At 55.0% G+C, this 16,329-nt stretch overlaps 1 protein-coding gene and 1 long non-coding RNA gene across 2 annotated transcripts in view; one reads left to right on the top strand and one right to left on the bottom strand.

Moving 5' to 3' along the window:
- The window catches only part of TRABD2B (TraB domain containing 2B), a 213,795-nt gene extending 211,567 nt beyond the window's left edge, over nt 1-2,228 (top strand). Inside the window, exon 7 of the mRNA XM_086716915.1 lies at nt 1,747-2,228. Within this exon, the coding sequence (XP_086573041.1) occupies nt 1,747-1,966 (220 nt within the window). The 3' untranslated portion in view covers nt 1,967-2,228. The remainder of the gene's footprint in view (nt 1-1,746) is intronic.
- Nucleotides 2,107-15,295, bottom strand: LOC147577994 (uncharacterized). Its single transcript, XR_015254688.1, has 4 exons — nt 15,103-15,295; nt 13,118-13,167; nt 6,749-7,080; nt 2,107-2,502 (listed from the first exon to the last, which is right to left on the bottom strand). It is a non-coding gene; the product is annotated as an uncharacterized LOC147577994 (long non-coding RNA).
- Between the last annotated feature and the right edge of the window lie 1,034 nt (nt 15,296-16,329).

The following is a 16,329-nucleotide window of genomic DNA, read 5'->3' as shown; positions in this document are numbered from 1 at the left end:
ACCCTGTCCTAGCACATGGAAGCGCAGGCCCCGGCAAGGCAGGGGGCTCCCTGCTCACCCAGCAAGTGAGCGGCGTACTGGGCAGGGGCAGTAAGCTCTGGAAAGGGGGCCGTGTCACGCAGGGGAGAGGCTGCCCGCACCACGACACCCGGGGAGGGGCAAGCCTCCTGCCTGCGCATCAAGTGCTGGGGGGCACCTACTGTGTGCCCAGTTCAGATCCCAGCCTTGCTGTGAGTCCTGGAGCACGTTACTTAACCTCTTCGTGCCTCGTTTTCTTCGTAAGTAACGCAGGGATTAGATCGGACCTGCCTCGTAGTGTTGCCATGAGGATTAGAGGTTAATGTGTGCAAAGCGCTGGCACAGAGCTGCCGCCAGCCAGAGTAAGTACTTCTCTGACCGCCAGGAGCACCCTTAGCCACGTGCAGGCTCGACTCTGACTTCACAGCTGGCTGCTGTCACCTCCTCCGGGAGGCTTTCCTGGCCCTGCCCTGGATGGGGCCCCTGTGCTGTGATGGAACTTGCTGGATCCTCTCTCTGCCTCCCCTGCCAGGGCTCCACTAGAGCAGGTGTGGGCCCAACGCCCCTGGGGCCCCACCTCTTTCTTCATCCTGGAGGCTTCTCCCCCTGTGGCTTCTCTTTGTTATGCCTCTGTCCTTATCTTTCCTTGACCCCTCTCTTACTCAGTCCCCTCCCTCTCTTTGTTCATCATCTCCTATCTCTTTCCAGAACTTGAGCCAATCACCTGGCCCTGCCCTTCCCTCCACTTCCCTGCGACACCCGGCCCTGGCCTCAGCCGGCCTGTTTGTTCTGTACTTAATCTCTCTTTATTTCTCCGTCTCTCCCTCCCTCTCTCTTTCATAGGTTCTCTTCAGCCAACAATCTCACCCATTGCCTCCAAAACCGGATTCTATGTTTATAAGTCCATGAAGGATCACACCTTTCACTAAGACTCCCTGTGTTTGTGTAAAAGGCAGCTGACCCAGGGCTCCTTCCCAGGGGGTGCTGCCCCCTCCCCCTGGGACCTGGTGCCATCTATCCCTGAGCCCCAGCTTTCTCATCTGGTGAAGAGGGTGATGAGCCCCACTGTGAAGGTTTGTTTTGAGGCCAGAGAGACTCTCCATAACTGGTAGCTGTGATCACCAGGGCCAGGAGATGGTGGGGTTTGGCGGTGTTTTGTTTCCTGTTTATCTCCAGCGGGAGGGGAGGGCGCAAGATGGCACCTGAGGACACAGGTGTGGAAGCTGATTGCCCCAGTGGGACCCCAGACCCAGCTCCTTCACGGCACTGTAATTCTTTCTACCCTGGAACCCATCTCAGGCTGTTACCCGTGAGGCCTCGGGAACCCAGCCGGCTGGCTGTGTGGCTCTGGGCCACTCACTTTCCCTGCCCGGCCCCTTGTCTCCTTCTCCATTTTCTGAGAAGAAAACAGAGGGGCGTCTGGGTGGCTCAGCTGGTTAAGCATCCGACTTGATTTCAGCTCAGGTCATGATCTCATGGTTTGTGAGATTGAGTCCCGCATCGGGCTCTGTGCTGACAGCACAGAGCCTACTTGGGATTCTCTCTCTCTCTCTCTCTCTCTCTCTTTCTCTCTCAAAACAAATGAAAAAACACTAAACAATAATAATAAATAAATAAATGACATGAGAAGAAAACAGATTCACTGTCGCCTCGGAACCCAAGGCCAGATCCCAGGATGAGGCTACTGACAGGTGACTCCATGGTTCTCTGCTCTCTGTCTCCCTCCAGCACGGCCGCCTCGCCACCCCCGCTGCCGCTGCAGCCCACGCACAGCTCCGGGACCGCAGGGCCACCCTTGCAGCTCTCAGAGCGGCTTCAGCAGCAGGAAGAGCAGGGGCCCACCGGCAGCTCAGCGCCCCACCGCCTACAGCCTGCCCTGGGCCTCCTCCTTGCCATCCTGGGCAGCATCACAGCCTCCCTCCTTCTGCACACCCTTGGGCCCTCCTGACCTTGGTCACCAGTGCAGAGAAGCCAGAGAAACCACAGGAGGGTCTGCGGCCACACCCCACTGCCCGTGCCACCACCTCCAGGGTGCCTGACACCTTGTGGGCAGTCCAGATGGGATCCGTTAGAACATTAGAGCTTTATCGTACCCGAGTTACATCTTCTTTTTTGTAGAAGGATCTTAATTTCCCATAGTGCTATGGGGCTCTTTTGTAAAATATGTGTCCATATTAAAAAAGAAAAATGTATTTATTCTACCGATAAAACTATTTTTATGTGGCCTATGTTAACCCTTTAATTAGCCCCAACACCAACCCAGGAAGGGAACCCAGGCTGCCAGGACACCTGCAACCTCATGCAGACCGTGGCTTTTAACCGGCTTGCTCCTAGATCGGCAGAAGCCTCCGGTGCCTCGGTTTGGCTTCTCCCGCCACGGGGTCCTCAGAGAGAGGGGCGGGCAGACAGGCTTAGCTTTTGTGAAGCTGGATTGGGGAGCCAGAGATGTGAACGCCGACGATCCTTCCCTCCCGTGGATGCATCCTAGGGTGGGAAGATACTTTAGGAAAAGAATGCTGCTATTTTGAAAACCCTGAGTGTCTGTGAACTGGCCCTCCAGAGTTCTTGGTAAGTGTTTTGACCAAAGCACAGGAGGAGGGGAGGGATGTTGGCGCTGAGGGAGGTCATCCCCCAGCCCTATGTGTCAAATGGTTACATTGAGATCCAAAGAGAGGAAGGTGGTTGCCCAAGGTCATGCAGCAAGTGGGAGGTCCAGGATGTGAATCCAGACCTCTCTGTTCTGGCATCATTCATCTTCTGTAAGCTTGGCTTACAGAAGAACCTGTTGAAGTCATAGCCAAACAGAGTGAGCTGGGCCAAAGGACAGGAGTGGGCATAGTAGGGACAGGGGCTCTAGGAGTCACATGGTAATAATAACCCTAATGAAGGCCACCATTTATCCAAAGACTGCATCGTGGCAGGCACTTTGCACACTCACTTTATCACTGATCCTCATGCCAGTTCTGTGAAATGTGATTGTCCCCATTTCACAGATGAGGAAACTGAGCCCCTCAAATAGATCAACAGACTTGCTCAAGGTCACTTAGCTGGGACGTGGCCCCAGACCAGCATGATTCAGAAATGATGCTTGTCCCTGGGCCATATTTTGCCATGTTCTCTCTGCACAGAGAAGCTTCAGGGAAGGCAGATCTCACCCAAATGGGCCAGCACAAGCTTCTTGCTCCAGCCAAAGAGACCACTTGGCCACAGTCACTCATGTTGGCCCCTCTGAACAAAGGACTCTAGCAACAGCCTGTGCCACGTGTCTCATGCCCCAACTTGTCTTATCTCGGAGACAATGAGAGGCTTTCCTATCAAATGAGAGGCTGTGGGGTGGGGAGTCGGGGAGGCAGAGCAGCCAAATGGGGCAGGCAGGAAACTGAGACTCAGAGAGACTGACCTCCCTCCTCTGCCTCCAAGGCGGTAGCTGAGAAAGCAAAGGCCTGAGGTTAGCTGCCTTCCAGCCCTAACTCCTCACAGACTTTGGGAAACTGAGAGCAGAAAGGGCCCCTCATTTGACAGATAATACCAGTAAGAGTAATATGGAGTCCCAGGTCTGCTGACTCCGAGCCCCGTGCTACACAGCATCACCGCACCGTGGGTTTTCCCGGCAGGCCTGGCATTGGCTGATTAGACCCAATGCCGTTATGCCCAGTCCAGCAGCTGTCTCCCTCCTGAGATGGAATTCTGGGCAGCTTATTGGATGGTCAGAAGTGCCATGAGCATCTAGGCCAGCAGCTAAATTCTTTTCATCTCAGCCCTGGATGGACGTGTTTGAGCTTGAGATCTGGCAGGAGCCCCGAGATCTGCTTCAGAGGGTCCAGCGGGCCCCATGGGCACCACGCTATAAACTGAACTTGACCCCAACCAGGGCTGGAGTCCGTTTATCTTTGGCAGAAATGTGACTTCCTATTTCTGAGTGGGAAAGGGTTTAGCTGACTTATAAAGCAGGCACAGAAGGCCTGTTGGACATCAGACAGATCGTGCAGAGCACTCTTTGGATGAGATAAGTGTAAAGGAATTAGAAATACATAGGCCAGATTTCCCTCTGTTCAGGGCAGAGTGTGGCATGAGATGCACCCTGATAGAGCTTGGGGTTAATTAAAGATGAAGCATTTGGGTAAACAGTCCAGGTACCTGACTACATGCCCAGATCTGTGCCAGGCGTGGGGCCAAAGAGGTAAATTAACACAGTGTGTGACTATCGAGCACACACAGTGCCAGGCTCTGTGCTGGGGCCTAATCTATGCACCTTGCCTGTCCCGGACGAACTCCTCATCATCGCGATGGAACAAGCAGACCAGTCCTACGTTCCTAGAAGCAACTTTAGAGGTTCTCCTATCTAGGCCCCTGACCACAGACAGACTCAGCCCTCACCTTCCCCAGATCCCTCCTCTGGACAGACTGGGAGATTCCAAACTTTCCCTCAAGCAAGCACTCAAGTGTTTAGAGAAAGATGGATGGCGGCAGAAGGGTAGGCGGGCTGATTAGGTAGGCATGTGCCAACGGGACAGGCCACAGCCCATGTCGACCCGACATCTACAGCCTAAGTTCACCGATCCCTGAGGCCCACCCACCGGCCAGTGTTTGAAATGAACTGAGCTTGCTGACTCATGTCCCAGAAGACCTGAGGCGTCTGTGGAAATCCGCTTAGCTGGGGCACTGGAATTCTCTCATCCCGAGCCAGGGAACCACCACTCCGTCAGTAGCCACTTACACACTTTGCACGATCTGTCCACCACTGCTGACATTTTTTTCCGGCACGTTCTACGTGTCTAGCCTCGTAAAGTCCCCTGTTGCTCTGAGAGCATCTGTGTACCTTTCTTACGGCTTTTGTGTTTGACCTTCAGGTGGCAGAGAAGATGGAAGGACTGAGACCCAGTGGGTTAAGTGACCTGTCTGGGATTAGGCAGCATGTTAGTGGTGGCCCTAGGTCCCCTGTGTCTCAGGAAAACTGACCAAATGACCCAGGGGCGTTCGGGGAGCTGTCAGCATGGCCATGCACTTCTGGTTTTCCTCCAGGCTGCTCTGGTGCACCAGCAGCCAGGTGAAGGCAGGGAGAATGGAGACGTTAGGCTGCCGGGAGCTGCAAAGGGCCACCAAGGGCCCCTCCAGCACTGAGATTCAAAGATCCGGAGTCTATGAAGCGTGGAAACTTGCACTGACTGGAAAGTTTACCTTTGCACCAAATAACCACGAGCTGATTTTTCTCATATGAAATGCTCTGTCATCTCCTGCCTAGCCTCAGCTAGACTTGCGCAAGCCTCAGGGCTCAGGACCCTTGTTCTGCCTGCCCAGTCTCCAGCCCGGTGCCGTTGTCACAATGGATCCCAAAGAACAGTCCTCCACCACAAGGAAAGTTTGTGAAAACCACCTGGAAGGCCAAGAGAAGTTCCACCTGGGCATTGCAGCTTTGATGGTATCCTGTGTGGTGAGAACAGAACTGGGGCCGGTGATAGCAAGTGTGGGATAAGAACGGAAGCCCTCGGCCTGGCCTTCCAGACCCTCCGTGATCAGACCCTGCTGACTCTGCCAGCCATCCTATTTGTCATTTCTAGAATAGACAGATGTTTCCTGGACCTGGAAACTCCCTTATCTTTCCCCAGATCCTCATTTTTTGACGATTAACTCAGATAGCACTTCCTCCAGGAAGCCCCCTGTGATTCTCCTGTGCTTTTTTCGCATCTATCACAACACCCACTGATCAGTGTTGAAACTGTGTAATAGTGTACCTGCTCTCCTATCAGACTGTGAGCTCCTTGATGGCAGGGGTCACGTAAATTCATCTTCGTATCCTCGCCTGACATGAAGGGGGCACTCAGGAGATGTGTAGAGAGAGAAGGAGGATGAAAGGAATGAAGAGAGGAAAGGAGAGAGACGGACCTTAGCTCTGCTAGAGGAATAATCTCTACAAAGCCAAAGCTGTCCCCTGCAGGTGGTGAGTTTCCTGTCAGAAGAGGTGTGAGCAGGGCAGTAGGCCCGCTGGCTGGAGATGTGGCACGAGAGCTGAAGTCTTGGCAAGAGACTGGTGTAGATGACATTGAGGGTCCCTCCTGGCTCTGTAATGCTCAGGTTCTTTGAACATTGTTATTTTTCCAAAAATTAATCTAAGCAGCCAAAAATATCACCCGGGCTGGCCGTCTAAACCAGTAGGGTTCAGGAATCAGTCCAGCCTCACACCCCCGTTCTTCAGCAGCCCAGCCAGGCCTGACGTGAATTGGCAGGCCTGCCTGCTACCCTAAGGCAGGGGGGGCTGTGGGTGGTGGGGGAGGGCTGGACTGGAACCCAGGGCCCCTGGCCCCAGCCCGGAGCTGCTTCCCTCCCTGCTCTCAAGCATGTGGGGAGGGAAGAGATGAGCCGTGAGGACTGACTGACCCCCTATCTGGCCCTTTCTGGGGAGCATCAACCCGCCCTCGGATCTCCCCATCCTTTATCCAAACGTTGGCTCTTCCTCTCCAGAGGTGCTCTGGATACTCCTTCACGTTGCTGGGTGACCTTGGGCAAGTCTCTGCTCCTTTCTGAGCCTCCATTTCCTCATCTGTTAAATGGAGACCTAGTTTCCTGCCTGTGCTGTTCTAGCACGCAGGAGTGCTGTGTGCAATCTCAGGGCCCCATGAAGGTGAGGGGCCACCGCCCTTTTGGCTCAGCGATCGGCTTTCCTCCCAGGCCCCACGGGCCGCTTTGGGATTGGGACTATGTCACAGGCAGGAAAGGTGGTGGAGTAGCGTACCTTAAGGGTTGCTCCGTCCCCAGACCCGCTGCGGGCAAAGTGGGCTTTGGATGGGACCCGAGTCTCAGACATTTCCGGCGAGGCTGTGGGACGTCTTGGGCCCCAGTGGCTGGGGCAGCAGGGCCTGACTCCTAGCCAAGGGAGGTTCCAGCTCAGAGGAGGGGCAGACAGAGCTCCTGCCCCATTCCCGGGCCTCAAAGAGATTGCAGAAGGTCCCCTGCTGACTCATTATGTGACACAAGCTTCAGCTCTTAGTGTATTTGAAAGATACTGGTGATGTTGTTCTTGTAACCACCTCTTCCCCTCACCTCTGTGATTTGTCATGAAGAGTCCTTTAAGAATACAGAAGACAAAGAAAGATGCTATTAATGTTATTTTGCCAAAAATATTTTTGTAGCGTAATATATTAATAAAAGACATATGAACTCCGCGGGATGGTGTCTCTGTGTGCTGGTGGCTCCCGTCTCCTGCCGGGGAACATCTGGGGAAATCACCTCTGGAGGTCCAAGACCGGAGGCAGTGGTTTGGAGGAGGTGGAACGGGCCCATTTTCCATACAAAAACTTGGGCAGATTCTGGGAGGGTGGCGTGGGCAGGGGTCCAGTGACTGGAGAGGCCTCAGGCCAAGTGGGATCCAGATAGCCCTGTCCAGCCAGAATGAGCTGCCCACGGGGCCAGGGAAGGAGTTGCCCACGTGAGCCACAAAGCTGGGATCTGGGGTTCACCCTCAGGGCCCCATTTCCCTCACTCCCTCACTCACCAAGACCAACCAATTCTTCCTTATTCACCTTCCCCCTCTTTCCACCCCCACTGCTCCACCCCAGCCCAGGCGTCTCAGCCCTCTCCTGAACCACTGCCACCTACAGCTGTGCTCCGCAGTCCCCTCCCCCTCCCACCAGGCCCTCTGTGACCTGGCCCCTTCCCGGCATGAAGCATCTCTACCGTGAAGTTCTCAGTTTTCCGATTCCTTTCCTGGTATTCAACACCCCCATTACTGCCTCCCTCCATGTTTCCTAAATTCATCCTAGCCTTCACCGCCCCTCGCCTTCACACATGCTGGTCCCCAGCACTGCCCATCCCTCCGCACCTCCCCCGCTCCTTGCTCATTGCTCTGTGGAGCTCCTACACATCCTGCGTGGCCCGGACCTGGTGGTGTCGGCTCCAGGAAGCCTAGGCTCCTGAGCGGAGGTAGCCACTCCTCCCCCTCCCCCACCCTGTTCCCACAGCACCTGCTCCCTGTGCACCTGGCTTGTGCTCAAATGACACGATGTGCCTGCCCTTCCCCTCCCCTTCCTGGGCCAGGACCGTGGCTGTTCATCTCTGAGTTCTCAGCCCCGAGCACAGGACTTGACAGCTAGTGGGTACCCGTGGAAGAACGGTGGAGTCAAGGAGGAAGGAGAGGAAGAAGAACGGGAGGGAAAACCGATTAAAAATTTTTTTTTCCACGTTTTTATTTATTTTTGGGACAGAGAGAGACAGAGCATGAACGGGGGAGGGGCAGAGAGAGAGGGAGACACAGAATCGGAAACAGGCTCCAGTCTCTGAGCCATCAGCCCAGAGCCTGACGCGGGGCTCGAACTCACGGACCGCGAGATCGTGACCTGGCTGAAGTCGGATGCCTAACCGACTGCGCCACCCAGGCGCCCCGGGAAAACCGATTAAAAGCCTCCTTCTCTATCACAACCGACGTCATAGTTCAAGCGTCAGCGGGCTGGGCTCTCCAGATGGTGCTCCTGCACAAGTTCCCAGAGGGAAGACTTCACCCCTGGGCCTTGGGAGAGGGGGCAGGTCCTGAGACACTGGGAGCGGGAGAAGCCTCCCCGTGTTCTGAAACCACAGGGCCTTCACCAGAGGTGGTTCGCTGGCCGTGGTCGACGCGTTCTCGCCGGCTCCTACCAAGAGTTACACGGACCGGCCGTGTGGGACCCACCTCCAGAAAAAGGTAATACAGACGATACGGCCGGAGCTAACGCGTAGCGCGCATTTGTGATGCACAAACAGTGTTCTAGACATTCACGAGCCCGAAACCGTTTCTTTGTCACGACTACTCCCCGCTGTCTCTATTTTACAGATGAAGGAGTTGGGACGCAGAGAGTTTAACCTGACCACAATCACATAGCTTGTAAATGCTGGAGCCAGACTGGAGCGCCAAGGAGTCAAGCCCCAAGACTATTGTGTTCGCTTTCACTCGGCTGTGCTGAGCTGCCACGTGTGGGCTCGGCCGGTGAGGAGGGCGAGGGGGTGTCTGCGTCCCCATCGCGCAGGCCAGGTGGGCTAGGTCGGGACCCATCCGTGGCCCCGTGCCACGAGCCTCTTTCTCGTCGTGGAGGCCGGCGAGACCTCCGTCCCACCCACCCGACTCTGGATGGAGGTGCACGAAGGGCCCTCGCCTGCTCCCTGCCCCGCGCAGCCACACTGGTCTGCGGGGTTGATACCAGTGGTCTGAGAAGTCCTGCTGTGGCCTGTGACCCCCGTGTCCTCTGGCCCTCACACACCAGCTGCTTTCATGAAATGAAGCTCCTGCCTCTACCTGCCTAGAAGCCCAGTGGGAGAGTGAGCCCTTGCCCTTCCTTGGGAGACATAGTCCTCACGTGAAGTGCTCCCTGCAGGACAAGCTGTGGCCAGGAACGGGGTCTCAGAAACGATAGAATGGGTGACTAAGGGGACAAGCAGGTGGCAAGAGGGAACACTCAAGTGTTTGTACGCAGTACACTCGAGGGTCTGCGCTTCCTAACCTGGGAGCCCCAACGCCCCCTCCTGCCCTGACAGACCGAGTCCCTTGCTCTGAGCTGGCTCCCGCTGACGTGCTCTACTGGAGAGAGCCAGGCTGCCCGGTCTCATATTCGAGCGTTGGATGCAGGGGAACCCTGTCTCAGCCCCAAATCTCTGCAGAGCCGCTCCAGACAGGAGGCTTCTCTGTACAGATACAAAACTCAGAGCTGAGCCCGTGGGGGAAGCCGCGGGAAGTTTCCAGCTCCCAGGAGCTGTCCCTAGCGGCCCATACATCCTGTCCCCCACACCCCACCCCACAACCAGGTCACAGTGCTGAGGAGGTAGTAAGTTCTCTGGCACGGGAGGTGTGTGACGGGGTAACTCTCAATGGAGAAGAGATTCCCACCGCAGCGTAGAGGCTGGCCAAGGCCATCTCTATCTCCCTCTCCTCTACCTGTCCCTGTTGCTGTCTTGTACATACCTCTGTGCCCTCACTCCTTATCCATCTTTCTATTCCTTGATGCCCTCCTTCCCACCCCTGGACGTCTGCAGCCCTGCCGCCAAACCTTTCAGCTGCACCGTCAGACAGTACCCTGCCCGCCCCCCGCACCCCTGCAATGAGGACCACAGCTTCGGCTCTGCCGTGGTCTGCTTGTGTGGCCTTGGGCGAGCTCTGCCCCTCTCCGGACCTCAGTCTCCTCTTTTGCATGGAAGGAGGAGCAACTTGTGTTCACTAAATCCCTCTGAGAAAGAGCAACACCTCTGGAAGACTGCCTCACGGGGGTTTGAGGTAGAAAGGAAAACTACACCTCCCCCTTTCACAGGAGGGGGAGGGAAGATACTCCTTATGCTCAAGGGAGGAGTTTCATCATTTTGTTCCTGAAAAGGAGGGCAAGAGAAAGCAGGAATGGAGAGAAGGAAGGAGGAGGGGCGAGGAGTGAGGAAGATGGAGAGGCACCGAGGGCGGTGGGAACGAGGCCTTCCCACTGGGGAGAAAACCTGCAGATGGCGGTCGTTTTCCTGGCTGCCGTGGGAACCCCAGCCCCATCTGCCCTGCCAATCTCCAGAACATTCCCCGCCGCTTGTAAAGATCTGGGATGGGGAGAACCACGGAAGGGGGCTGATTTCATGGCCAGGTCGGCATGGTGTGAGGCAGATGTGGCAAGGTCAACGACAGGGAGCTGGAGGCCAAGAAGGGCACAGGAGTGAGAGCCCCCGGGAATTCAGGGACTCCAGGAGGGCTTGGACCTCAGCCACAGCGCTGGGAGTCCAGGATGATCCTAACCAGGCATGCTGGAGCAGGAATGCCTGAGCCACATCCGGGCTACAGGTAGACAGAAAAACTAAGCGTAGATGGGCCATGGGCTTCCGTGGGCTAAGGGCTATGGGAGCTCCAGGGTTCCCTGAGCCAGGCAGGAAAGCCTCCCCGACATCACTACTTCCAGGCCTGCCACAGCAGAGAGCGCACCCTGACCTGGCTGACCGGGGCCGGGCCGGGCTCCGTGGGGCCAGGCGAGCTGGGCCGGCCGCTGTTACGGCACCGTAAAAAGAGATTATTTTCAGAAAATATTCATAAAACCTTTTTCATGTTGGTTCTGGGCTACAAACAGTTCTTGTGTTTTCTTTTTTCATATTTTCCATTTCTTCCTCCCTGATCAGTCACAAGAAAAGAACGATAACATCTCTGACCTGGACACACCAGCCCCCAGGCAAGCGCCCGAAGGACACTTCTTAACTCTCATCCTCCTGTCTTCCCCAAGACTCTGGAAGGATGGAAGGGGCTGAAGGGGGTGGCAATAAGGGGTGGGGGGAGGGGGGAGGGAGGAACTGGGGAAGAAAAGGAACAATACACAGAAAGACGGGGTGAGGATCCAGAGAAGGAGCCAGGGACTGAGGAGAGAGAGACCGACGGTGCTGGAGAGGTGGAATGGGGAGAAGGAACGAGCAGTCAGAGACAAGGTCAAGGCGGAGGGTCAGGCCCACCGGAATGGGAACACATCAGGTTCTCCAAAGAGCCTGGGGCCTGGGACAGAGGCTGGGACGGGGCGGGAGTTGGGGGGCAGGACGTAGGGACCCCTAGGGGAAGGCCCTGGGAGCAAGCCCTCTACTCCTCCCAGGGAAACTTGACAACACGAACTGCTTCCAGGGCCTGCCTGGCTCCCCAGACTCAGTAGAACAGCCCCTCGCTCTTCATCCCCTGTCCCTCTCCCCACCAGGACTGTCCAGGCTCAGCCTGGGGTATGGCTGGTCATCAGGGAGCCGGGGGGCCTGGCCCTGGGCATCGCCTTCCCCTCTCAGTGTCTTTTTCCCCATCTCTTTAATGAGGATACTAAAATTGCTTCTGGCACAGGTTACAGTGAGGTTTTAATGAGATGGTGCAGGTAAAAATGCTTTGGAAACCAAGGCCCAGCACACAGGTTAACTGTGATTGCCACTCAGGCAGGCAGCAGAGATCAGCCCGCAAGAAGCCGGGGGCCTGCAGATGCTGCGGCGTGCCCGGGAGCAGGGTGCAAGGTGGCAGCTGGGGACGATATGGCCAGAGAGATGAGCCAGGGCAGGCCCGGACCACTTGCTGCGCACATCTAGGAATTGGTACAGTATCAGGGAGCCAACGGGAGCCAGCGGTCAGCTGTGTGACCCTAAGCACATCCCTGGAGCTCTCTGGTGTGCGGTCGCCCAAGGATTCGGTGAGCTAACTCACGCAGGGTGCTGAGAGCCATGCCTGCCACAAAAAAGTCAGGGCATGCCAGCATTATCGTCTTTGATGGATCTGTGGCCTTGCTAACCACCCTGGCTTCCCTGTGAGGTGGTAGGGGTGGGTGGGTCCTGGCCTAGGGCGAGATAGGAAGAGGGGCAGAGAAGGAGGGGGGCCGGCTCTCAGGAGCTGATTCTCACACCGCAGTCTATGCCTGAGACTGGTCCCGCGCCTGAGTTCTCAGGAGAGGTGGGGGTGGAGGAGACGAACAGTGCATCCCTGGGGACCTAACTGAAGGGACCCACTGGCTTCGGACCTAGAGCGTGCAGGGAAGGTTGTGGCAGGAGGCTGGGCTCGGGTGGTGGCTGGGGTCCGGTGTGAGAGGCTGTCACTTGCCAGCTGTGGCACTGGACTTTGCCCTGGGGACAGCAGTCCGCCCAGGAAGCTTTAGCACCAAGTGGCATGAAGTTGTGTAAAAGCCTGATGCCCTGGGCCTAATCTCATCCTCCCACTGAGTCCCAGTTTTCCCATCAGCAGCATGCGAGAGGATAGCCCTGATCCCACAGAGTTACCATGAGGGCCTAGGATATGTCAGTATAGAAAGGGACATTATAAAATATTTGTAATAAAATGGGACATTGAACCTGGAAGGGCTAAGAAACCCTGCTCTACGTATTTCTTTCACCCATGAAAAATGAGAAGTCCTGAGAGATTGTGCCAGATCCTAGGATCTTCAGCTAACGTCCTTTTACCTTATTTTCTACTCCAGCCTTTTCTGCCTGATTTTCCAAAAGAGAGTAGCACCCTTCAAGGAGCAGGGAGGTAGAGTGATACATTGCAAAGAGCAACGGGCCTGAGCCCAAGACTCCCTTTGGCTGCTTACTGGTCACCTTTCATCGGGCATGTCCCTTAACCTTCATTCTTATTTGCCTCGTCCCGGAAATGGGGATGAAGATAACTTACTTTGTAGCTTGTAATGGTGACTGAGACGACGGGTCAGAAGTGCTTCATTTCTGCAAAGGCAACATCAATGCGCATTATTATGAGGGTTGAAAGAGGAAAGGGGCGTGTGCCCTGAACTTCTACCATCCCCCAATCTTCACTCAGGGACCCCAAGGGGTGTAAGTGGAAGATTATGGCTAATTCAAGCCCCAAAGTGGGTTTCAGTCCTGCTCTGCCATGGACCTGATTGTAACATTAGGCCAATGACACCCCCTTCTTGAAGTTCAGTTTCCCCATGTGAAAAAAGCAGAACTTAGAGCAGATGATCTTTAAAGAGTCTCCTAGCTTTTCTAGGCTGGAACGTCAAGATCTTCCTCCACCCTCCAACCTCTCAACTCAGCTCCTCGGCTTTGAAACACCTGCTCTAAAGCGTTGGTTTGGGCCACATGCTAAAGCTCACCGACTTGCTGCCACCATTAACGGTTTGCAGCCCAGCAGCCTGACTGTCTTGTAGAAGGGCCATTGACTTCTCCAGGGCGCAGGAGCTCCAGCTCCACATCGATCAAATCCAAAATGTACAGTAGGGATTTCCAAGCCGTACTACAGACCCCAGACCTCCCTCAGCCCCGCATCCTTAAGACCACCTCCTAGCTAACAGCCTTCACCCGACCCCGGATGCCTCCTCTGGCACCTCAGACACATTCGAGCAGAGCCCATCTTTAAACAGAGGTCCAAAGGCACGCCCAGGTATGTGGTGGCTTGTGGCGTGGAGAAAAGGCTCACGGGTGTTTAAAATGGGGGCAGAGAGAGCAGCCATGGGAGGGTTAGAAGGAGCCACCGGGGGGGATTTTCCCAGAGAGATGGATACCGACTTCTGCTGGCTGTGTGCCTGTTGGGAAAGGTGAGGACATGTGGTAGAGGAGGGGTCTGGGCCGGGCAAAGGCCATTAGCTAGAAAGTGGCCTTAGGGCATGTGGGGCTGAGGGAAGTCAGGGGCCTGAAGCCCTGACTCTTTGGAAGTCCTACTGTGGATTTGGGGTTGATCAACGACTGTCACTAAAAGTCTTTTGTTCAAGAAGATGGAAAAAAGTTTTGTCTCTCTGGGCTACTGAGGCTCCTGAGGAATGCAGGGGGTGTAGCGGGGCCAGGAAATTCAGGAGGCACGGAGGACTGAGCCAACTCTCCTAGCGGGCCCGGGCCCGTCAGCCAGAGCAGGAAAGAGAAACAAACATGGGCCGCCAGATCCGGAGCAGGCACGAAGCCCCCACTGAAGGAACCCTGAATGTCCAGGCTCGGCCTCCATCTGCGGGGGGCTGCCTGCTGCCGGGCACACAGGCTGCCAGCTCAGACCCGTGTGAGAAGTTCCTCCAGGGAACTGATCGTCCCCCACCCCTTCAAGCACTCCTGCTCCCAGGCTTCCCAGGAACGCAGGCCTACAAGAAGAGGTGCTTTGCCTGCTGTGGTTTATGCGCCATGAAGCCACTCCCTCCTTCTCAGAGACAGCTGCCCAGCCCGCTCTGGCTCCAATATAGCACTTCCCTTTCAGCTTTTGAATTTCAAAGCAAACCTGACTGCAAACAGATGGATGGGGTCATAAAAATCCCCCAAGCAGGGAGCAAAGAGGCTCGTGGTTGTAAAAGAGAGGCTCCTTTGGAAGAACATGTCCCTGCACCCATGCTGGGTTCCTGCCTCTCCAGGCGCCCGCATCCTGCTTGCTGCAAACACACCAGACACGTCCTCTTCGCCTTCACCTATCCCAATTCCACCCGGCTTTCAAGGCTCAGCACCAGCCCAGCGTTTCCCAGGCAACCTTCTACTACCTGCTCTCCCAGACCCTTAACCTTTGCATCCACCAGCCAGCAGACTGCTCTTGCCTTTGAGCTCCTAAGGTACTGACTCCCTGTACTCCTTCACCTACTCCATACATCTTGGCATTGCTGGAAATTTTTGTTTACGTATCTTATCTCTCAAAATAGATCCAAGGCCGAAGATCAGAAAACACCTTACCCTTCATGACTAATCCAGTGTTGGGTGCGAGATTGATGCTGAAGCGACGCTAACTGGATGCTTTTCGTGAAAACGCAACTTTACGTAGCTTAAAAAGTAGTAGAAAGAAAATGGAGGGAGTCAGTATTACCAAAGCGGCTGCTGTGGGGACTTATTATGATGCAACACAGGAAGTGTCATTCTACTGAGCAGTGGGGGACCCATTTCCAGGGTGCACTCCAAGCAGGAAGTGACTTCACTCAAAGAGATGCCCTATTATGTCCAGAGTGAAGAGAGTCATTGGCAGAGGGAACAAAGACAGGACAAAGGGCAAGGAGGTCACGGAGTAACATGAGTGGTAGGACTCATGCAGGCTTTGGAATCACACAAGCCTGGGTTAAATCCCAGTTCTGCTATTTACAAACTGACCCTGTGCAAATGACTCAAACTCTGTGAGCTTCGGTTTTGTTACCTGTAAATGGGAGCGATAATAATACCTATTCTGTAGGATCCGTTGTCAGGAGTAAATAAGATAATGGCGCTCAAGATTGGCTAAGTGTCATCAAAGAGAGCCCTGCAGGCCAGGCAGATGGTGGCAGGGAGCCATATCTGGACTAGCAAGACGAACTGACACCCAATCTAGTTGGAGGAAGTGAGACGACTCCTCAGAAATTCAGATATTGTTCCCGTTTACTGAGAGCTTGCTATGTGCCACCTGACTTGTAAAGAATAGTTCGATCTTCACATCGCTCTTGAGAATGATCCTAATGCCACCCAGAGGGCACTGATGTCCTCTTTTTCTTCATCTCACCTTCCTGCCCGGCCTAGCAGAGGCCACTGGCGGCCTCCAGAGAGGGAAAGACATCACAGGGCTTACTCTGAGCTGAACGGAGCTGTGCGGGAGACAAACATTTCGAATTTGGTGAGAAATTTAGATTGATTTTGATCAGGGGAGAGTTTGTAATACAGGAAAAGGAGACTCTTCCAACACCAGATACTGACAGGAAAGCTGTTGGATCCACACAGGACATGATCCAGGGATGGTAAGGGACCGTATAACCAGCTGAAGGGAATGGTTGGGGGAAAGAAATTAAAGTTGTTCTCTCTTTGTACCCCACCGAGTCCAACCAGATCAATCAGAAGTTTATATTTGGCAACCAGGCCAGTGGGGTTGGCCACATAAGCAGCCATCAGTCAGGAAAGGTGAACAAGAAACCAAACCAGACCAGCATGGGGATTCTGCTCCCA

The sequence above is a fragment of the Puma concolor genome, chromosome C1 (genome assembly GCF_028749965.1).
Source record: "Puma concolor isolate L17-30 chromosome C1, mPumCon1.1.hap2, whole genome shotgun sequence".
Lineage (NCBI taxonomy): Eukaryota > Metazoa > Chordata > Mammalia > Carnivora > Felidae > Puma > Puma concolor.
This window is presented reverse-complemented; position numbering and strand designations above follow the sequence as displayed.